This window comes from Carcharhinus amblyrhynchos, chromosome 10 (assembly GCF_965287045.1).
Source record: "Carcharhinus amblyrhynchos chromosome 10, sCarAmb.v2.hapA, whole genome shotgun sequence".
Taxonomy (NCBI): domain Eukaryota; kingdom Metazoa; phylum Chordata; class Chondrichthyes; order Carcharhiniformes; family Carcharhinidae; genus Carcharhinus; species Carcharhinus amblyrhynchos.
The window spans coordinates 29883860-29908014 of NC_137333.1; the positions used below are offsets into that span (position 1 = coordinate 29883860).

Here is a 24155-nt window from a genome sequence, read left to right on the forward strand (position 1 = left end):
GTTTGATTCCTTTCAGGTAATTAACAGCTTGTTGAAATGTATTCCCTAATTTCACTGCGATATAGTTACCTCCATTTTTGTATATATATCTCAATGATTTGAATATTTTGAATTTGAACAGGGCACCTAAGATGATCGCATTAAAGCAAAATGCTGCGGGTGCTGGAAATTTGAAATAAAAACATAAAATGATGCAAAATGAGCAGCATTCTGTGGAGCGAGTTTAAAGATCCCCAGACTCTTCGTTGGAAGTAATGAGGTAAATTAGATATATTTTATATAGTTTAAGAGGGGATTAAAGCAGAGTAGGAAAACAAAAGGCTTTTTGGATTTACTTGGTAAAGTTAGTTAGTAGAATTGGTAAATATATTTAGGATTACAACATTGGGTGCACGGAGCAAGGAGAGAATTAGGAACTTCAAAACTATTTCAACCACATTTAAAATATTGAAGTCGCATCACGTTTTTATTAAAGATTGCAAATAAAATATCATTTAAATTATGCATTTAATATTGTGAATCCGGATAAGTTATCTTAAATGTGGTGTACAGTGTGCCAGATTGAAAACTGAGCATTTACTACTTGAATTGGTGAAACGTGTTATTGCACTGTCGCTGTGCATATATGCTATCATTGTTTTCCAACATGTCTCCAATGGGTCATGTGAACTATTGTTCCTCACGTCACTACACGTCGTCTGCTGTCTGGATTCCAGTTTAAATATTGCTGCAAACTAAAAACCTAATGCTCATACTCTACCGTTTCCGATCTGCTCAGCTTTAAGACTCTTTAGATATCACTGCGCCCACCCAAACTGTGTTTCAGGGTGCCAAGAAACAGCGACATTCAATAAGGCATTGATTTACCTCGGCAAGTTGCCAAACTAATGATGTTAAAATGTTTTAACAAGTGTTGCAGTTGTGGTTTCTAAGGGGGATTTCTCAAGATTTGTTTTCTAATTTATCTGTTTGAATAAAAAGTCGTCTTGTTTAGAAAAAATGATTATTTAGATGGATATGGCATAAAGGTACAAAAGTACAAAGTAGAAACGAGAGCAATTGTTTTGTCTGATAAATTTAGCGTTGCATTCTTCGGAGAAACATTTCATTGAATGTGAAATAACTCAAAATTCTCATCAGTTCAAACCAAATATATGATTTATTTTCAACAGGTAAATCCAGAAAATGGGTGATTGGAGTTTTCTTGGGAATATTTTGGAAGAAGTGAATGAGCATTCCACTGTCATCGGGAGAGTCTGGTTGACGGTGCTGTTTATCTTTCGAATTCTAATCCTTGGCACGGCTGCTGAGTTCGTGTGGGGAGATGAACAGTCAGATTTTGTTTGCAACACTCAACAGCCAGGTTGTGAGAATGTCTGCTACGACGAAGCTTTTCCCATCTCTCACATAAGACTATGGGTCCTCCAAATCATCTTCGTTTCGACACCATCCTTGGTCTATGTCGGCCACGCAGTTCATCATGTCAGGATGGAAGAGAAGAGAAAAGAAAGGGAGGAAGATATGAATAGACAAGAGATGAACACCGAGAGACTGCCTTTAGCTCCCGATGAGGGCATTAAAGAATCCTGCAAGACAAACAAGAAGTTCCGCCTGGAAGGTACGTTGCTGAGAACTTACATCTGCCACATCATTTTCAAGACCATTTTTGAAGTGGGTTTTGTGGTTGGTCAATATTTCCTGTATGGGTTCCGCATCTTACCACTGTATCGCTGCGGTAGATGGCCATGCCCCAATCTTGTTGATTGTTTTGTGTCCAGACCGACTGAGAAAACAGTTTTTGTCATTTTTATGCTCGCTGTAGCATCAGTATCTCTCTTTCTGAATTTTGTTGAGATAAGTCACCTAGGTTGGAAGAAGATCAGGTTTGCTTTCCGGGAACCGGCCCAACAGAATGTAGACTATCCATCGCAGAAGCCATTCGTGGCCTCTGTGCAGAAAGCCAAAGGTTACAAACTCCTGGAAGAAGATAAACCAGTGACCCATTTCTTCCCCATGACAGAGGTTGGAGTAGATGTGACCCCAGCACCTTTCATCAGCTACCAAGAGAAACCAAAGAGCGTTGCTCCGGTGGAAGATCTGGTTAAGGTCTATAACGAGACGCTGCTCTCTTATGAGCGACAAGATGAACCTGAACCAGAAGCTCAAGCAGAACCAGAATCACAGGTAGAACCAGAACTGGTGCCAGAGTCAGAACCTGCACCATTGGCAGAACCGGAAGAAGAGAGCGAAAAGACAGAGGCAGAACCACCGTCAGCAACTAACGAAAGCCTGGCGGACACAAGGCCATTGAGCAGGTTAAGTAAAGCGAGCAGTAGAGCTCGGTCTGATGATTTAACTGTATGAAATAGTAACATCATAGTAAATGTTGGAGACATTTAAATAAAAGAGCCTGAGTATCAAAACTAAAGGGGAAGGCTGATAGCAGACATGGGGTAGTTTTGGTAATAATTATCACTGACACTTTGCAATACATAGTCAATGAAACTTAAAATGAAAACAATAATCACTCTTCAATCTTTCTGGTTCCCTGCCTTTGTTTTTACATGATCACAGCAGCTGCACAATTCTCAGATCCGATAATTTTATTTATATTCAATTTGTTAATTTGCAGCCATGTGAATTAACCATACCTCAATACATATGTAAGGCCTGACGTTTCCTCGGCATTTCGCCCAAGTAGATGTATAATTCCTTTTAAAAGATCACGGATTTTGGGGTAAGTGTAACTGCAATACACCTAAACATCCCGGATCTTTTGAGTCTGTCCATCAAATGCTCAAACAAATTTCAGTTCGCCAACTGAAGTTTTATTTAATATTTTACTATTCTCTACTTTTTATTTCTTCATTTTTCTTCCACTTCCCACTCTTTCCCCTTACTTACACCCCGACCCTTACCTTTTCTCCCCCTTTGCTTCTCCTTTTCCCATCCATTTTCCTCCACACTCTCCCCGCCCCCCAACACCTTCATTTTAGCTTCTCTGTCCTTTGGCTGTTTACACCCTTTATTCTCTCAATGGATAGCTATTAGCTGGTTTCCCTGATTTCTATGGCTACGACGCATCTTTCACTCCCTCATCCTGCAGTATAAATATCTCCCACTTTCTGTGCCTTTTAGCTCTGACAAAAGGTAGTCTGGACTCGAAATATCAGCTCTTTTCTCTCCTTACACATGCTGCCAGACCTGCTGAGGTTTTCCAGCATTTTCTCTTTTGGTTTCAGTTCGCAAAACTATCTACTCCTTCATCATGTATCCTCCCAGAAGCTTGTAACAGAGGATATCTCTTCATTCGATGGTCGGGTTTCAGCGGACGCGGTAACGTAAGTCTACAGGCGTTGCATAAATTATGGAAATATATTTTCACCCTAATATCCGCTCTGAATGATCTTCGAATGGGATTTTACGGTATGACATTTAAGAATGGAAAACGTTCCCCGTTTGCCACTTCTCAACGCGGTGCCTGATGTGTAGACATGTCGGATTAAATAAATTGAAATTTATATTGTTGTGGTGCTTCAAAAAAGGAAACTCCAGGTCGTAAATTTTTGATAGGCAACAATAGTTGATACAATATGAAAGAAAAGCGCAGGGATGGGAAGCTCAATCTGGCATTCACCGCTCATACACTTACAGCGAAAGAAATGTGTAGTTGTCATTTCTGTTATTGTTCCTCGTCTGTAAAATATTTTAACATATGCAATCGTAACTGGTTTTAAAATATGTTCAATGGCTCGTGTTCTTCTGTACTTTTTTCTGCATCAAAATTCGACGCGGTCACTCGTTCTGTTAATGTTTAAAGTGTAGGTATCAATAGATATTTGAAGAGTCAGCTGAACTATATAACAATACTTAAATATTCTAGAACTTTACAGATACAACGTGTTACGATATATTGGGATACTGATCAATGATCTAAAATCATTTAAATTTTGATGTCCTAATTTAACTATTAGGGCGTGGTCAACATTAAGTTTTACAGCCTTTAAAATGTCAAATGTTTAGGGATACGAGTAGATGCCAGGAATGGTGCAGCTTTATCAACTTGATGTAGTTAGGATCTCCTTCGTGCAACTGACGCAGCCAATGAATCGAAAGATGTCAAGACCATTCTAAAAATGCAATTCACTTGGACAAAAACGTATTACAAATGGATGGTTCATATAGAAAAAGACTGTTGAATCAACCTGAAACGTTGGGGATTGTTGGAGTCGAGCAAATGTAGTGGCCTGAGATTTTATGTCCTGTGGCTAAAGGGATCGCAATGATACAGAACAGTGAATTGTCTTATCTTGAAAAGATGCGAACATAAGCTCTGACAAACATAACTATGATTGTTAATCGGCGTTGAGTAAACTGTGCTCAGTCTGATGTGTAAAAATAAAGTCTGGTGCTTGCAAAGTTTTTAATATAGAAAACCAATGTAAACAACGGGAAAATAAGGAGCGTACATATTATACCATTTGTGCACGTTCTTACCTTAAAAAGTATTCAAATGGGAACTGCATCGCTAGATTTACTACGTCCAAAAAATCCATGAAATTGCAAAGGCTAAAAATCGCAACTGAGTTCTAAGGGTACTAAACTATTTACATTAATATTTTAATACCTATTTTTGTTTACTAACAACTGGTCTTATTTAACATTAGTTAAAGACGGATTTATCAGTAGTTGATTGGAGCTCATTAATAAAGGAATATTACCAAATTAGAATATATCAGACCACATTTCATTCTTGTCTGCCATAAAAACATATCAGCTCAAAACTTGCATTAATTATATGCTCCAAACAAAAGGCACCATAAATGTCGGCAAGTTTTACAATTATGCTACTGATAACGAAAGGTTCACAAATTGAGCTCTTAAGTGTGCTTTTTAGCCATTTTATGGCTTAGAATTTGAATCAATAAATTAATCATGTTCAAAATAAAAAATACATAATTTTGCAATGATTGTCTGATTCTTTATTTATATATTTATCTTTGCTTGTTTCATAAAAAGTTTATTTTAAAGTAAAATTACTTCTTGGTAAAAGTAAGATTACTTCGTGATATGCACTTCAAAGACCTTCACATGCAGACATTTACTCGTAAGACAGCCAGAGTCATCACGACTTCTGGGATTTAAAGGAGAAATCACTAGATTATGTACAAATACAGAGTTAACCAAACCAACAAGGTTTGTCAAAACACTGAAGAGAGTCTGCAGATAATTTTGCATGATGAAGTTTCTGTCATATGATCGCAGCTTTTACAGTGCTTGGTAGTGGAGTAAAATGAAATTGGATCGTGGGAATGTGGAGTTGAGACTACATGATTTTATTGAATGGCGGAGCAGGTTTGAGGGCTGAGCGTCCTGCTCCTGCTCCTACTTTGGAGGTTTGTATCCATACTTAAAAATGGTTAAATTTCAGAGGCAAAGGAAAAGAGCAGGATTGTAACTCTAAATAATACATTTTCCGGAGAGCTGGGACGGACACAATGGGTTGAATGGCCTTTGTTGAATGATGCTATGATTCAATTAAATACACAATTTTTCAAACACTGGAGGGTCATTTGAAATGTGCCATGGCAGGAAACACAAAAAGACAAAATAATCATCTCTTAAATGTGTAATCTCAAAACAATTTTGGCATTCTGAATCCATTTTCCACCAGACAGGAACATCATTATTCAAAACGTTGAGACTATGTTGGGAAAAGTTCTCATGGCAACTGGGAGAAGTTACTTTTGCAACTTATGCAATGCTGTATTTGGTTGGTGATTTACTGAACTGTGTAAGCACATTCTTATACACAATTATCTTCATCAATTCAGATTCTTGGATTAGATACAAAACTGACCGATACAAATTCATAAGGATTAAATGTCAAATTTAATAGTTTTAAAATTTGAGAGGGTGCTGTGGGGCTGGATAGTGGACATAGGAAAGGATGGCTGGGTGCATGTTAGAAAATTTACCAAGGCAGGTAAAAGGGATGCACGCAGCATGTAATGTCAATGCTGCCTGCAATTTGAAACTATTCAAGCACAATGGCTAGTGCCACCTTTTATTGTCTGCATGCCTCTGGGGAACTAATAGTGGAAGGCCACAATACTGCTCACACCTAGAAAGCTGTAGGCTCGGTCACAAACTGTCATAGTGTCATTAAGGTGTATGACACAGGGAAAGGCCCTTTAGTGCATCACATCTGTGTCAGTGAAAGACAAACAATAATCTACTCTAAACTCATTTTCCAGCACTTGGTCCATTGCTTCGTATACCATGGCACATTTGAATACTTCTTAAATGTTATGAGAATCTCTGCCTCCATCACTCAGACATTTGGATGAAAAAAGTTTTCCTCACATCCCCTGATATATGCCTCTGCCAAGGGGAAAGTTTATTCCTGTTTATCTATGTCTCTTATAATTGTGTGCATTTCAATCATGTCCCCCTCAATCTCCACTATTCCAAAGAAAACAAGCCCAGTCTATTCAATTTCTCTTCATAACTAAAATTCTCCAGCCCAAGCAACATCCTGATAAATCTCCTCTGACCCCTTTCCAATGCTATCATATCCCTCCTATGATGTGGATTCCAGAATTGCACACAATCCCCTAACTGTACATAACCAACATTTAGAACCATAGAAAATTACAGCTCAGAAACAGGCCTTTTGGCCCTTCTTGTCTGTGCTGAACCATTTTTTGCCTAGTCCCACACCCCTCTCATCCATGAACCCGTCCAAATTTTTGCCTTTGCTAATAAAGGCAAGTATGTCATATGCCTTCTCATCCACCTGTCCTGATTAGTGTACATGCACACCAAGGACCCTCTGATCTTTGGTGCTTCCCAAAGTCCTTCCGTGCATCATGCATTTCCTTTCTTGTTTGTCCTGTCCAAGTACATCATCTCACACTTATCCAGATTGAATTCCAATTGTCACTGATTCAGTCCATCCAACCAGTCCATATATATCCTGTGTGCTAAGTGATTAGGCTCAACATAAAATTAGACACTTTAAATTAATACAGCTAAACTACTTCTACAAGCAAGACCTGACATTGGTGGTGGGGAAAATGCTGGAGTCAATTATTAAGGATGCAGTAATTGAACATTTGGAAAACGGTGACAGGATAAGTCCAAATCAGCATGGATTCACAAAAGGAAAATCGTGCTTGACAAACCTCTCGGAATTTTTTGAGGATGTGACCAGTAGAGTGGACAAAGGTGAACCGGTGGATGTTGTGTATCTGCACTTTCAAAAGGCTTTTGACAAGGTCCCACACAAGAGATTAGTGAGCAAAATTAGAGCTCATGGTATTGGGGGTAATGTATTGATGTGGATGAAGAACCGGTTGGCAGACAGGGAACAGAGAGTGGGATAAGCTTTTCAGAGTGCCAGGTAGGGAATAGTAGGGTGCCGCAGGATTCAATGCTGAGACCCCAGCTATTCACAATATACGTTAATGATCTGGACGATGGAATTGAATGCAATATGTCCAAATTTTTGCAGACAACATTAAGCTGGGTGGCAGTGTGTGCTGTGAGATGGATGCTAAAAGGCCGTAGGGTGACTTGGACAGGTTGGATGTGTAGGCTAATACTTGGCAAATGCAGTATAATGTAGATTAATGTAAGGTTATCCACTTTGGTGGTAAAAACAGGAGGGAAGATTATTTGAATGGTGGTGGTTTAGGAAAAGGGGAACTCAACATGGCCTGGGTGTCATGATGAAATAGTCACTGAAAGTTGGCATGCACGTACGGAAGGGATGTGAGGAAAACTAATGGCATGCTGGCCTTCATAGCAAGAAGATTTGAGTATAGGAGTAGAGATGTTTTGCTGCAGTTATACAGAGCCTTGGTGAGACCACACCTTAAGTTTTGTGTGCACTTTTGGTCTCCTAGTGTGAAGAAGGACCTTCTTGCTATTGAGGGAGTCCAGCAAAGGTTCACCAGACTGATTTCTGGAATGGCAGGATTGACATATGAAGAGAAACTGGATCGACAAGGGCTTGTACTCACTAGAATTTAGAAGAATGAGAGGAGATCTCATAGAAACATATAAAATCCTGATCGGAATGGACAGACTAGATTTGGGAATGTTGGGGAAATCCAGAACTAGGAATCAGTCTAAGAATAAGAGGTAAGCTATTCAGGATTGAGCTGTGGAAGAACTTCTTCACTCAGAGAGTTATGACTTGTGGCATTGTCCACCCCTGAAAGCTGTTGAGGCCAGTTTGTTAAATATGTTCAAGAGGGAGCTGGATGTGACCCTTGTGGCAGGTGCAGTTCTAGGCCATTCGACACCTTGAGCCTTCACCAATATTTAACATCATTGCACACTTTCAGAATCCTACTCCCGCTTTCTCTCCATTCACTTGATCCCTTTAGCCACAAGGGTCACACCCAGCTCTCTTGCAGCAAAACATCACCTCTTACACTCAAATCCTCTTGAATACAGAGGCTTAAACTTAACAATGGTGGAGTCATTATGGCCCAAAAGCCATCAGGAGGTACAGAGCCGGAAGAATGGAAAAATACGTTATGATTGTGTTTTCTGTTGTTTCAGCCACATTCCCTTTGTTTTGATTTATTATTATGACCTGTATTAGTATACAGTGAAAAGTATTGTTTCTTGCAAGCTATACAGACAACGCATACTGTTCATAGGGAAGGAAAGAAAAGGGTATAGTGTTAGAGTTATAACTAGGAAGATCAATTTCATGTGAGGTAAGTCCATTCAAAAGTCTGATGGCAGTAAGGACATGATCTACTTTTGTATCTTTTTGCTGACAGAAGGTGGAAGAGAGTATGTCTGGTTGCATGTGGTCCTTGATTATGCTGGCTGCATTTCATTCAATCATAGAATTTTGCAGAAGAAGGCCATTGGTCCATCGAGTCTGCACTGACCACAATCCCACCCCGGCCCCATCCTCACAACCCCATGATTTATCCTAGCTAATCCCCCTGACACTAAGGGACAATTGAACATGGCCAATCCACCTAAACCGCATACCTTTGGACTGAGGGAGGAAACCGGAGCACCCAGAGGAAACCCATGCAGACATGGGAGAACGCGCAAACTGACCCAAGCCAGGAATCAAACCCGGGTCCCTGGTGCTGTGAAGCAACCGTGCTAACCACTATGTCACCATGCTACCCGAGGCAGAGGGAAGTATAGACAGAGTCAATGGATGGGAAGTTGCTTTGCATGATGGACTGAGCTTCATTCATAGCCATTTGTAGTTTCTTTCAGTCTTGGACAGAGCAGAAGTCATACCAAGCTGTGATACAACCGGAATGAATGCTTTCTATGGTGCATCTGTAAAGGTTGGTGAGAGTCATAGTGGGCATGCCAAATTTCCCTAACCTCCTGTGAAATTAGAAATTTTTTTTTCCCCTTTTCATTCACAGGTTTTAAGTCGGTCCACCTCATGTCCAACGAGGGGCATACACATGATGGGTCGTACTGGGGCTGCTCTTGGTTGTTCGAGATTGGCCTAGTGCTTCATGTCGTTAGTGTGTGCCTAAACTGGACCAGAGACTGGGCAAGACGACAGCTCAGTGACTATCGCTGATTGCTGTGCAGACACATGGATTTGGGCCAGTGTCTGTGGGAGTTTGCGCATTCTCCCCGTGCTTGCGTGGGTTTTCTCCGGGTGCTCCGGTTTCCTCCCACACCCCAAAGATGTGCTGTTAGGCTGATTGGCAGGAATAAATTGTCCCTAAATCAGTTTTCCCTCAATCTGGATGGCCATAAAACATTAGACAAGGGTCGTGGGTGGAGAGGGGGACTGGTGGTGTTGAGATGGCAGCGAGGGCTCGTTGGGCCGAAGGGCCTGTTTCCTGGGCTGTTTTTGTTCTTTGTTCTTTGTTCTTTGACTGGTGGGCTTTTTGAACTATAGCATTGGCATGCAGGAGATCAGAATAGGTTGTTGGCAATCTGGGCATCTAGAAACTTGAAGCTCTTGACGATTTCCACTTCATCCCCATTCGTGTAGATAGGCATGTCCTCCATTACACTTGCTGAAGTCGATGACTACCCCCTTTGTTTTAATGACATTGAGGGACCGATCATTGTTGTGCCACCAGTTCACCAGATTCTCTATCTTTTTCCTGTACTCCATCTCATCAATGCTTGAGATCCAATCCACTATGGTGGTATCATCAGCAAACTTGAAAATCAAGTTGGAGGGGAATTTGACCACACAATCATAGGTGTATAAAGAATATAGTAAGGGGCTGAAGACATAGCCTTTTGGGGCACTGGTGTTGAGGATAATTGTGGAGGAAATTGTTGCCTATCCTTACTGATTGCAGTCTGTGGGTTAAGAAGTCTAGGATCCATTCGCGGAAGGAGGAGCCGAGCCCTAGGCCACGGAGTTTAGAGATGAGCTTCGTGGGAATAATGATGTTTGAAGGCTGAGCTGCAGTCAATAAATAGGAGTCTGACATAGGTGCCTTTGTTATCTAGGTGTTCCAGCGTGGAGTGTAAGGTTAGGGAGATGGCGTTTGCTGTGGACCTATTGCAGCAATAGGCGAACTGTAATAGAACCTGGCAATCTGGAAGACCAAAATTGATTCATGCAATGACTAATCTTTCAAAGGACTTCATAGGGATTGTTGTCAGAGCAACCAGGCGATAGTTAATAAGGCACGCTGCTTGGCTTCCTGTTATTAACCATATCCTTAAAAGAGATATGTATAACAAGGATGACTTGGCCTAACTCCATTGGGTGCTATGATCCCTTCCCTGTCACTCCATCGGCTGAAAGCCAGAGAATGCTCTAGAAGAGCTCTGAGAGGGGAGGGGGATAAAAATAGCCACCTTAAGACAAACTCAAGCGAAAACTTGACTAACCTACTGTGACCTCCTGGGACAATGCAAGAGGGCATGTGAGATCCACCTTTGTGTCAAGAAGACCCTGAGTTCATCTGATGACATGAGCTTAGTGAATTGAATCCAACAGCCCATCAAATTTACCAGACTGGGTAATACCTGTTTCTTGGGCAATAAGCCTCATTTGGGGAAATGTTAACTTTTATTCTGAAAGAATTGTTTGTTTAACCTGTGTTTTTAATAAAGCTAAGTTTGAACCATAGTGCTTTGTCTATCTCATAAAGTAAAAGCACCTGGGTAAACATGTTTTGAGTGATAAACTGGTCTAAGTGTCTGGATAGAATATTTCACAGATAACAGCTCTCATAATCTAAGCTCACTATATTGCACCTTGCCAATATTCATATCATCCGCAAAATTACTGATCAACTGTCCTACAGTCAAATCAAAATAATTTATATAAATCACAAATAGCTCCAACACTGATCCTAAGGGACCCCACTGGACACAATCTTCTATCCTTGACCATCACTCTCTGCTTTCTGCCACCCAGCTAATTTTGGATCATACTTGCCAAATTTCCTTGGATCTCATGGGCTCGTACCCTTGCTGTAAGTCTTCCTTGTAGGGCCTTGTCAAAAGCTTTGCTGAAATCCAATTAGACTATGGCAAATACATTTCCCTCATCTACACACATGGTCAGCTCTTTGAAAAGTTCAATCAATTTGGTCAGACATGACCTCCCCTTCACAAAACCATACTGACTGTTCATGCCTCTCCAAGTGCGGGTTAATTCTGTTTCTCAGAATTCCTTCCAATAATTTCCCCACCTCTGACATTAGACTGACTAGCCTGTAGTTTCCTGGTTTATCCCTTCCTCCCTTCTTGAATAATGGTACCATATTGACTGTCCTCCAGTCCTCTGGCACTTTTCTTGTGATTAGAGAAGAATTGAAAATTATTGCCTGTGCCGCTGCTATTTCCTCCCCTTCGTTACTTAACAACCTGAGGTACATTTCATCCAGACTTGGAGATTTATCTACCCTTAAGCCTGCCAAACCACTCAGAATCTCCTCTATGTCTATGTTAATTTCTTTAATTCTTTCACAGTTTTTCTGTGAATCAGTTCCTATACCCACATTGTCTCTCACTAGAAAGATAGGTATAGAGGGATATGGGTCAAATGCAGGCAATTGGGATTAGTTTAGGGGTTTAAAAAAAGGGCATCACAGACAAGTTGGGCTGAAGGGCCTGTTTCCATGCTGTAAACCTCTGTGACTCTATAGTGAACACCGACACAAAGTATTCATTTAGAACCCAACCTATACACTGCTCCAGACACAATTTATCACTGTGGTCTTTAATGGGTCCTATTCTTTCCCAAGTTATCCTTTTATTCTTAGTGTAACTGTAAAACAATTTAGGATTTTCTTCACTTTGCCTGCCAATATCCTTTCATGTTTCCTTTTTTCTCTCCTAATTTCCTTTTTAAATTCCCTCTTGCACCTTCTATACTTCTCTAGAATTTCTGCTAATTTGAGTCCTCGATGTCTGCCATAAACCTTCACTTTTCTCTTGATCCAATGATGTATATTCCTTGATATCCAGGATTCACTCAACTTGTTGGTGCCACCCATTTTCTTTATTGGAACACATCGGCGCTGTACTCTCCCTATTTCCTTCTTGAATGCATCCCACAATTCTTTTACAGATTTGCCCAAAAGTGTCCATTTCCAGTCCACGTTGGCAAACCAATCAGATCTTATTAACATCAGCCTTCTCCAGTTTAAAGCTTTGATTTCAGACCCATCTTTGTCCTTTTTCATAACAATCTGTAATTTAATGGAGTTATGATCATTGTCTGCAAAATGCTCCCCCAGTGACACTTCAATTGCTTGCTCGCTTTCATTAAGACTAGGATTGTCCCCTCTCTTATAGGACTTTCTACATATCGGCTTAAAAAGTTCTCCTGGATGCATTTGAAGAATTCTGCTCCCTTTAAACCTTTCACACTATGACTATGCTGGTTAATGTTGGGGGAGTTGAAATCCCCACTATCATTATCCTATTTACTCCCTCCTTACTGCTATAATTGATTCCCTGATCACAACTGTGACAATCCTTCCTCTTATACCTCCTTCTCTGTCTTGCCTGAAAATCCTATCCTGGGATATTGAGCTCCTAACCCTACCTCTCTCTCAATCGTGTCTCAGAGACTGCAATGGCATCATATTCCCAAGGTTTAATTTTGCCCTCAACTCATCTGCCTTGTTCATCAGGCTCCTTGCATTCAAATAAATACCATCCAATCTTGCCAAACCCTCTTGAGCTTTAACTGGCCTATACAATCTATGCCTTGCTTTAATTACTTGTTGTCTCTTATAATTTTGGCCTTGCATCTCCCCCGATGAACCTTCTCTCAGGTTTCCATAACCCTGCCAAATTAGTATCCTACCCAACAGAACTGGCAAATCTCCCTGCAAGGATGCTGGAGATGCAGTTTAGATACAGGTCCCACCATCACCAAAAACAGTCTCATTGTCCCAGAAATCTAAAGCCCTCGCTCCTGCATCTTCTCTCCAGCCAAACTGGACTCATATTCTATTTCTAAACTTATCTGCATGTGGCACTGGAAGTAATCCAGAGAATACTACCTTTTAAATCTACTTCTTAGCTTGTAAATTCTGCTGGCGGAACCTAATCCTCTTTCTACCTATATCATTGATACCAATATGTACAGCGATCTTTGTCTGTTTATCCTCCCCCTTCAGAATGCCCTGCAGCCATTCAGTGACATCCTTGACCCTGTAAGGAGTCTGTCAACACCAGGTTTATTGGAATCACGAGCTTTCAGAGCACTGCTCCTTCAGCAGATGAGTGGAGGTAGGCTCACAAATACAGCATGTATAGGGAAAGACACAATTGCAAGATAGTTAGAGATTGGAATGTGAAGAATGGTTGCAATGTGAGTCTTTACAGGTAAACAAGTCTTTACAGGTACAAACAGTGTGCATTAAGAGAGGTTTAATTACAGGTTAAAGAGGTGTGAATTGTATCAAGCCAGAACAGTTAGTAGGGTTTTGCAAACGCAGGCAATATATAATATGACATGAACCCAAGATCCTGGTTCATTGATCATGGATCATAGAAACCCCATAATGCAGAAGGAGGCTTTATGGCCCATTGAGTTTGCAGTGACAACAATCCCACCCCAGGCCGTATCCCCACAACTCCACGCATTTACATGGTTAATCCTTCTGTCCTACACATCCTGGAACACTAAGGGGCAATTTAGCATGGCTAATAAATCTAACCTGCACATCTTAGGACTGTGGGAGGAAACTGGAGCAACCGAAGGAAATCCATGAAGACATGGGAAGAATGTGCAAACAGTATTGTAACAAAAAGTCATTACAGAATATTCGGAAAGCATTAATGGGGTTGGACAAAGACAGGATGGGTTTATGAAAGGTTTAACAAATATACTGGAGTTTTTTGAGGATGAAACTTGTAAAATATATAGAGTGGCATGGATCGAGGATTGACTGACAGACGGGAAACAAAGGGTCCGATTTTACTGTTTTTGTTCTAAGTGCTGAATCTGGGTGCAATTCAGATCCGATTTGGAAATCTGTCCTCAGGTGTCCCCACACGCACTCAGCCTGAAAAAGAATCACCAGTCTGAATCGCGCTGTGGGCGGGGCTTATTGCATCTGAAAGGCTACTGATCTGATCGGAGCTTTAAACTGCACATGCGCAGTGAGAAAAAACTTTTAAAATGTGCCTGTCACATCACTCCCGGGCTGCAGAAAGCAGATAAAGCAGTCTGGGAGTGAAAGGTCGGAGCGATGGCCCCCCAGACATCGTCCCACCCCCACAACATAACTGCTCCCCTTACCCACCCACCTCTTTCTGCTATCCAGACTGATTGCGACCCTCTGCCCCTCTTCCCCCCATAGATCGCCCACAGAGTGGCAGCAATCTCCCCCTGCCTCCCACATCTCTCCCCCCTCGCCACCAGACATCCATCTGGCCTCCTTCCCTCTCTCTCTGAGAATGATCTAGCCTCTCTCCCCCTGCCAGGGAATGATCTGGTCTTCTCCCCCATCAGAGAATGATTGGGCCTCCCCACCACTTGACCCCCCCACCAACCAGACAACAGTCTGGCCTCCTTCTGTTCCCCTCCCCACCAGAGAAAGATTGAGTCTATCTCCACTACCTGCCCCGCCCACCAGAGAACAATCTGGCCTCCCTATTCCCCCCATTAGAGAATGAACTGGCATCCATCCGCCGCCCCCCCCCCCACCTGAGATACATCTGACCCGCCTCCTCTTCCCTTCCCTCCACCAGAGAATGATCTGGCCTCCCACCACATCACCCACGCCCCCCAACCAGAGAATGATCTGGCCTGCTTTCCTCCCCCACCACCACTGATCTGAGTCAGAGAGCCACCGAAAGTGCTGAACTTACCTTTTCCAAAGCTGGAACACCCAAAACAGACCTTTGCCGAGCATGTCTGTTTCACGCCAAATTTGGATGGGTGAACGCAATGGTAAAGGGAGAAATGCTGGTAAAGTTGGGCGGGCAGCTGACTAATTCAATTTAAATGCATGCAAATTGCCGTTGTGCCCATTTCGGGTGTGAATCAGAGTGCAGCCATTTTCAGGCCTTAGTAAAGTGGGCATTAGCGTGGATGCTGGGGTGGGTCACCGTTAATGGCCTCAAGCCCAACTTTACCTAGTTTTCACACCCGAAAATGGGTGTGACTCAATGGTAAAATCTGATCCACAGAGTGTGAATAAATGGGTCTTTTCCCCAAGTGACAGACAGTGACTAGTTCAGTATCACAGGAATCAGCTCAGTGAACAGCTGGAGCCCAGCTGTTCACAAAATATATAAATGACCTGAATGCGGGAACCAAATGTTACATTTCCAGGTTTGCTGACAACACAAACTTGTGTTGAATTTGAGTTGTGAGGAGATTGCAAGGAGGCTTCAAGATAATTCAGACAAGTTGGGCCTGATTATACCATCAAGTTCCGCCTGTTTTTGGGCGTGAAAACTTGTTAAAGTCAGGTGTGAAGGGAGTAATGCACTATGCGCCCGCCTCTGCATTGGTTCCCACTTACCAAGGACTGAAAATGGCCATGCCCAAAATGGGCACAACGGCCATTAAATGCATTTAAATTGACTTAATGGGCTGCATGCCCAAACCTACCCACACCTCCCCCTTTATCACCACATTTGCCCATTCAGAATTGGCGTGAAACAGACATGCTCTACAGAAGTCCAATTCGAGCGCTCCAGTTAGTAAGGACAAAGAACAAAGAACAAAATCAGCCTGGGAAATAGGCCCTTCGGCCCAATGAGCCCACGATGCCATCTCAACACCACCTCTTTACCCATGACCCATATCTAATGTTTTATGGCCATCCAGATTGAGGGAATCTGATTTAGGGACAATTTATTCCTGCCAATCAGCCTAACAGCACATCTTTGGGGTGTGGGAGGAAACTGGAGCACCTGGAGAAAACCCACGCAAGCACGGGGAGAATGCGCAAACTCCTACAGACACCGGCCCAAATCCATGTGTCTGCACAGCAATCAGCGATAGTCACTGAGCTGTCGTCTTGCCCAGTATCTTGTCCAGTTTAGGCACACACTAACGACATGAAGCACTAGGCCAATCTCGAACAACCAAGAGCAGCCCCAGTACGACGCATCGCATGTATGCCCCTCGTTGGACACAAGGTGGACCGACTTAAAACCTGTGAATGAAAAGAGAAAGACATTATTATCATACTATACCCATTTACATTCCCAGGGATGCCCCAATGCTAATGACCCTTATTTAAAGGTTCTCCTATATCCACCCATCTCCAACTCAGTCATGTGCCTGTGTAAGTTACTCTTAAAGGACTCTAGCGTGTTTGCTACCACCACCTTACTTGGCAGAGCACCCTCACTACCCTCTGTGTGAAAAACCTCCCTCTAATATCTGTGTTGTAGCTCTCCCCCCTCACCTTAAGTCCATGGCCCCTTGTCCTACGTGACTCTATTATAGGAAATAGCTGACCTCTGTTTACTCTATCTATACCCTTCATAATCTTATATACCTCTATTAGATCCCCCCTCAGTCAGCGTCTTTCAAGGGAAAACAGCCCCAATTTCTTCAATCTTTCCTCATACCCCAGTCCTTCCATACCAGGCAACATCCTGGTAAACCTCCTCTGCACTCTCTCCAGAGTCTCCACATCCTTCCGGTAGTAAGGCGACCAGAACTGTACGCAGCACTCCAAATGCGGCCTAACCAACGTTCTGTACAACTGCAACATTAGACTCTAGCTCTTATATTCTATACCCCTTCCTATAAAGGCTAACATACCATAGGCTTTCTTCACCACACTCTCCACTTGCACTGCCACCTTCAAAGACTTGTGCACTTGCACCCCCAGGTCTCGCTGCGACTCTATACTCCTTACGGGCTTACCCTTTATCATATAACTTGCCCCTACATTATTCTGGCCAAAATGCATCACCTCACATTTATCTGGATTAAACACCATTTGCCACGTATCTGCCCAATCAACCAGCCTATCAATATCTTGCTGTATTGCCAGACACTGCTCCTCACTGCCCCTCAATCCAGCCATCTTGGTGTCATCAGCAAATTTGCTGATCACACCACCTACTCCCTCTTCCAAATCATTTATATACACTACAAAGAGAAGAGGTCCCAGTACCGAGCCCTGCGGCACCCCACTAGTGACAGACCTCCAGCTAGAAAAGGACCCTTCCACTATTACTCTCTGACTCCTCTTAGCAAGCCAGTTCTCTACCCATCTAGATACCTGACCACATATCCCATGAGCTTTAATCTTCTGTACCAACCTACCATGAGGGACTTTGTCAAACGCCTTACTGAAATCCATATAGACGACATCAACGGCTCGTCCTTCGTCAACCGTTTTTGTCACCTCCTCAAAGAATTCTACCAGATTCATAAGGCAAGACTTCCCCTTGACAAAGCCATGCTGCATATCCTTAATCAGTTTGCAATGCTCCAAGTGCTCATACATCCTATCCCTAAGAATCCTCTCCATCAACTTACCTACCACTGACGTTAAGCTCACCGGCTTATAGTTACCCGGGCTATCCCTCCTCCCCTTTTTAAACAACGGTACCATATTAGCTATCCTCCAGTCCTCTGGGACCTCACCTGTGTCCAAAGAAGAGACAAAGATTCGCGTCAGAGGCCCAGCAATCTCATCCCTTGCCTCTCTAAGCAGCCTAGGATAAATGCAATCAGGCCCTGGAGATTTATCGGTCTTAATGCCCTCTAAAAGCCCTAACACTTCTTCCCTCGTAATCAATAGATCTTTCAATCGGTCTACCGCTCCCTCAATGGCCGTACCAGACACCAAGCCCCTCTCCTTCGTGAATACCGATGCAAAGTATTCATTCAGGATCTCCTCCATTCCCTCTGCCTCTAAGCACAATTCCCCACGTCTGTCCCTGAGAGGACCGATTTTACCCCTAGCCACCCTTCTGTTCTTAAAATAGGAGTAAAACACCTTTGGATTCTCCTTAACCCTACCTGCCAAAGCCATCTCATGCCCCCTCTTTGCTCTCCTAACTCCCCGTTTGAGATCCCTCCTACTCTCTCTGTATTCCTCCAATGCTCTCTCCGTTCCCAGTTGCTTAGACCTGACATACGCCTCTCGTTTCTTCCTAACCAGGTCTTCTATATCTCTAGTAATCCACGGCTCTCTAATCCTACCTTTCCCATCCTTTCTCCTAACCGGCACATGCCTTTCCTGCACCCTTTGCAGTTTTCCCTTGAAAGACTCCCACATGCCTATAACGTGGTCTTGCCTTCCAACAGCCTATCCCAGTCTGTATCCCTAAGCTCCTGCCTAATCCGGCTGTATCTAGCCTTCCCCCAATTTAGCACCCTCCCCTTAGGACAGCTCTCATCTTTTTCCATTCGTATCCTAAAGTAGACGGAGTTGTGGTCACTATTAGCCACATGTTCGCCTACCGCAACCTCAACCACCTGACCCGGCTCATTTCCCAGAACTAAATCCAGTATCGCCCCCTCTCTAGTCGGGCTATCTACATACTGTTGCAAGGATCCTTCCAATACACATCTTACGAATTCCTCCCCATCAGACCCCCCAGCTCTAGGCACCTTCCAATCCACCCCAGGGAGATTAAAATCTCCCACTACAACAACCTTATTCTTCCTACACTTATCCAAAATGCCCCTACATATACCCTCTTCCACTGCCTGCGGGCTATCAGGCGGCCTATAGTACACTCCTAGCATAGTAATGGCCCCCTTCCTATTCCTCAACTCCACCCACAGAGACTCAATTTCCAACCCCTCCATGTAATCCTCCCTCTGCACTGCTGTGATCCGCTCCCTAACTAAGAGTGCCACTCCCCCTCCTCTTTTCAACCCTCCTCTATCACACCTAAAACACTTATACCTTGGAATATTTAGCTGCTAGTCCTGCCCCTCCTTTAACCACGTCTCTGTCACTGCCACCACATCTAAATTCTTCGCAAACATCAAGGCCCTAAGTTTATCCGACTTTCCTGTCACACTCCTTGCATTAAAACAGATGCACCTAAGACCCTCAGGCCCTCTCGGATCCTCCTTCTCCTGGGGGATTTCCCTATCAACTAGACTTCCCCTGACCTCCAACTCACCCCCAGTACCTGAGCTGTCTCTCTCTCCTCCCCACCCCCCCTCCATACTAGTTTAAACCCTGCCTAAACACTCCAGCCAACCTCCCAGCTAAAATATGTGTCCCCTTCCCATTTAAGTGTTCCCTATCCCTTTTATACAAGTGCCCTTCCTTTGCAAAGACTTCCAAATGGTCGACAAAACTAAAACCCTCTGTCCTGCACCAATCCCTCAGCCGTGCATTCAGCTCCAGGATCTCATTATTCTTATCCCTGCTATTGCTGGGCACTGGCAGCAGCCTAGAGATCGCCACCCTGGAGGCCCTACACTTCAACCTGGCTCCCAACTCCCTGAACTGTGTACGTATTTCCCCCCTACTCTTCCTTCCTATGTCCCTCTCTCCTACATGTATAATTACATCCACCTGGGTCCCTTGGCCCTTCAAGATTCCCTCTACCCTCTCCAACACATCCTGTACCCCAGCTCCAGGGAGGTAAGTACTGAGCATCCGGCAGCTCTTTGTTTGAGATTGGTGGTGCATGGGGGGAAGGTGGGTCCAATGGCTCTCTGCTTGAGATCAGTGTGGGGTGGGGGGGAGGTGGGTCCGACAGCTCTCTTTGAGGTTGGTGCAGGGTGGAGAAGGTGGAGTCCACTGCCAGTCTGCCAGAGATCACTAAGGGCGAAGGTGGGGGCGGGGGGGTGGCAGGTGGGGGTCCGCTGCCTCTCTGCCTGAGATCAGTGAGGGGGAAGGGGTGGCCCACTGCCACCCTGCCTGAGATCAGTGAAGGGAAGGAGGGGTCCGCTGCTACTCTGCCTGAGATCAGTGAGGGGGAAAGGGGATGGAGGCCCGTGATTGGTCCAGGTGGCAGAGAGGGTGGGGGGATAAGGGAGTCAGTAATGTTATAGAGGTGGGGCAATGGTTGTGGGGGCCAGGAGGAAGCATTATGTGGCTTGGGAAGGATGTGGCAGGGGAGTCGCATTCTATCTTTTGTTTTCCTGCACTTGTGCAGTTGAAGGCACCGTTCGGAGCTGCAGGATTTTGGGTGTGTTAAGCCCGACACACAGGCTTGTGCAGTGCGATTCAGAATTGCTGCTATTTTTTCAGGCAGAATACGTATGGCACCTGAGAACGGGTCTAAAAGCTGGATCTGAAACATTCCCAGTTTCAAGTCCATCCAGCACTTAGAATTAAAATGGTAAAATAGGGCCCGTTGATTGAGTCAGCAAATACATGGTAGATGCAGTACAATGTAGCTAAATGTGAAATCAAAGATCAGTGAACTTGTGGAATTCTCTACCACAGAAGTCAGTGGAGGCCAAATCACTGAATGTGTTCAAGAAAACAGATAGATAAATTTTAAAATTTGAATGGCATCAAGAGTTATGGGGGGAAAGAGAGATGGCACTGATATAGAGGAACCACCTCATCCACCAGGTACATGGTACATACTCTTGCAACTCGGCCAACGTTGTCTACCTGATACACTGCAGGAAAGGATGTCCTGAGGGATGGTACATTGGGGAGACCATGCAGACGCTATGACAACAGATGAATGAACACCGCTTGACAATCACCAGGCAAGACTTCCTGTTCTCTTCCTGTTGGGAAACACTTCAGCAGTCACGGGCATTTGGCCTCTGATCTTCGGGTAAGCGTTCTCCAAGGCGGCCTTCACGACACATGACAGCGCAGAGTCACTGAGCAGAGACCGATAGCCAAGCTCCGTACACGTGAGGCCAGTCTCAACCAAGATTTTGGGTTCATGTCGCACTATCTGTAACCCCCATGCCTGGACTTGCAAAATCTCGCTAACTGTCCTGTCTGGAGACAACACACATCTCTTTAACCTGTGCTTAACTCTCTCTCCACTCACATTGTCTGTACCTTTAAGACTTGATTAGCTGTAAAGACTCACATTCCAATCATTATTCTGTAAATTGAATTTGTGTCTTTATCTGGCCTGTTTGTGAACAGAACTTCCACTTACCTGACGAAGGAGCAGTTCTCCGAAAGCTAGTGGCATTTGCTACCAAATAAACTTGTTGGACTTTAATCTGGTGTTGTGAGACTTCTTACTGTGTTTACCCCAGTCCAACTGCAAGGAGTAAATAAAATAAATTTGTAATATGTAAATAAATAAAATAAATTTGCAATAAATAAATAAACAAATTTATCTTATTTACTCCTTGCAGTCTAGTCAGCTACATACTGGGGAGATCAAACTCAGATTGTGCAGTTGCTTTGCAGTGTACCATTCATTGATAATTATGCTTGTGAGTTTTATTGCCTGCATTTTAATTGTCTAATTTGTTCCGAGTCTGACCTCGCTGACTTTCATTGCCTGCCACAACCCAATGCTCTAGGATTAGGAGCTTATCTTTCAATTCAGTGCTTCCAGACATAACTCTGTGTTCAACAATTTCAGACAATGACCTCTGCCTATATTGTTCTTTTCTTCTGCCTCACTTTGGATTTTCTTTTTCAGACAACAGTTGTTTTTAATCTTGCCATTCATATCTCCTCCAGGCACATTTTTTCCTCCTAACTTGTTCCAATACAAAACTCTTTTGCTTGCATCAACAACTTTTCCTTAATCTCTTCTACTGTCCATTCCATTACAGACCTTCCCTTTAGTTCTTTCACCATCCCCGACTCTGCTTCCTCTGTCACAGTCTTGTTTAAAGTCTGTAACCTCTTACAGATCCTTGGCCTGAAACTTTGAGCTGGAACTTGATATGACCAATGGAACCCCTGTATTTGGCCCTTTCTCGGTCCTGACCTACTTAAGGTTGGAGTGTGATATGCATATTTTGTCAGAGGTGACAATCCCTACCATACTAGTCAATGTGTTACTCAGGAGGTCAAGCTCTGGATGGCCTTGCCCTGCCCCTGGCTGATTCTCTTGAAAATCCTTACTCTCCAAGAAGGTGACACATCTCTGAAGATCCATGTTACATGGAACTAAATACATCATAAAAAGTGTGGGCAGCCCTTCATATGATACTCCATGAATGTTCAAGGTGACAGAATGACATCTTCTGGAGATCAGTGTCCTGTTCAATGGTGGCATTTGTTGGGACATGGCATCAGTTGTATCACTCCTAAGCTTCAGTTGTCGTGTTTGCAAGGGGAGTGGGGCACGCAGCAGCCATTAACAGGAACTTCTAATGCATCAAAAGCCATTCATGCAGCCCATGTGATAGAATGAACGTCTGCAGCAACTGTGACTGTCTTAGGATGAAAAAAATCGTGAAAGCTTCCAGGAACCCTTGTGAACATCGAAGGGAAATACTTAAAATGGTGACACATTAGCTACACATTTAACAAACAGAACTTTTAAATATTGCAGAACATCTGATCTCAGTAAAGAGTCAGAAGAATTCAGGATTAATATCTTTCTCATTTGGTGATCTTGCTTATGACATAATCCTAATGTAGTCGGAGAGTCATAGAGGTTTACAGCATGGGAACAAGCTCTTCAGCCCTACTTGTCCATGCTGCCTTTGTTTTTGTAATGACTAAGCTAGTTCCAATTGCCAGCATTTGACCCATATCTCTCAATAGCAATCTTATCCATGTAACCGTCTAAACACTTTTTAAAGGACAAAATTGTGCCTGCCTCTACTACTATCTCTGGCAGCTTGTTCCAGACACTCACCACCCTCTGTGTGAAAAAAATGCCTCTTGGACCTTTTTATATCTCTCCCCTCTCCTCTCTCGCCTTCTTGTTCTAGACTCCCTACCTTTGGAAAAATATATTGACTATCTAGCTGATCTATGTCCTTCATTATTTTATAGACCTTTATAAGATCACCCCGAGGCCTTCTATGCTCCAGAGAAAAAAATCCCGGTCTATCCAGCCTCTCCTTATAACTCAAACCATTAAATCCCACTGGCATCCTAGTAAATCTCTTTTGCACTCTTTCTCGTTTAAGAATATCCTTTCTATAATAGGGTGACCAGAACTGTACAGAGTATTCCAAGAGTGGCCTGGCCAATGTCTTATACAACTTCAACAAGACGTCCCAATTCCTGTATTCAATATTCTGACCAATGAAACCAAGCATGCTGAATGCTTTCTTCGCCATCCTGTCCACCTGTGACTCCACTTTCAATGAGTTATGAGCATGTACCCCTCGATCTCTTTGTTCTTTAACTCTATATAGTGTATTCAGTTGTAACAATACTGTGCCTTTAAGAAGTGTATTTTATTCTTATTCCTTTGCAGGATGTTTCTAGCATGCCCTGAAAATTGTTAACACTGAGATGTTTGTAATCGGTGTCCTCTAATTGTTATTGAAGCAATATAATGGACAACATGCTGATTTTAATCTGGACTGTGTTCTGTTGTTGTATGGTCTTTTGGGGATTGCTGAGTGGAACTTGATAGATCAGGTGATATGCCTGGAGGTATGTTTTTATGTAGAAAAGTTCAGTTTTCAGTTTTGCTTTTCAGTAGTAGGCTGAAGTTAGAGTTTTAGTTGCTATTAGAAGCTTGTGGAAGAAGGCAGTGTCTCTCTCTCGCCCTCTCTCTCTCCCTGTCCAGAGGCATGCTGGAAGTATCTGGGAAGTTCAGATATTTGTTCCAATATTCGAAGGACCAATTCACAATAGGTA

The 24155-nt window shown here is 43.2% G+C and overlaps 1 protein-coding gene across 2 annotated transcripts; it reads left to right on the forward strand.

Annotated features, from left to right (window-relative positions):
- The first annotated feature begins 1185 nt into the window (after nt 1-1185).
- Nucleotides 1186-2364, forward strand: LOC145349348 (gap junction alpha-8 protein-like). Of its 2 annotated transcripts, XM_080197861.1 has the most exons (2): nt 1186-2184; nt 2254-2364. In XM_080197861.1, the coding sequence occupies exons 1-2, from the start codon at nt 1186-1188 to the stop codon at nt 2362-2364; spliced, it is 1110 nt and encodes a 369-aa protein (XP_080053987.1). The 2 variants fall into 2 exon arrangements, with proteins under 2 accessions (XP_080053987.1, XP_080053986.1); XM_080197860.1 differs by having other exon boundaries at nt 1186-2364.
- Nucleotides 2365-24155: the final 21791 nt, after the last annotated feature.

Coding starts and splice junctions, on each gene's coding strand:
- LOC145349348 (XM_080197860.1), top strand. CDS start 1,186: ATGGGTGATTGGAGTTTTCTTGGGAATATTTTGGAAGAAGTGAATGAG.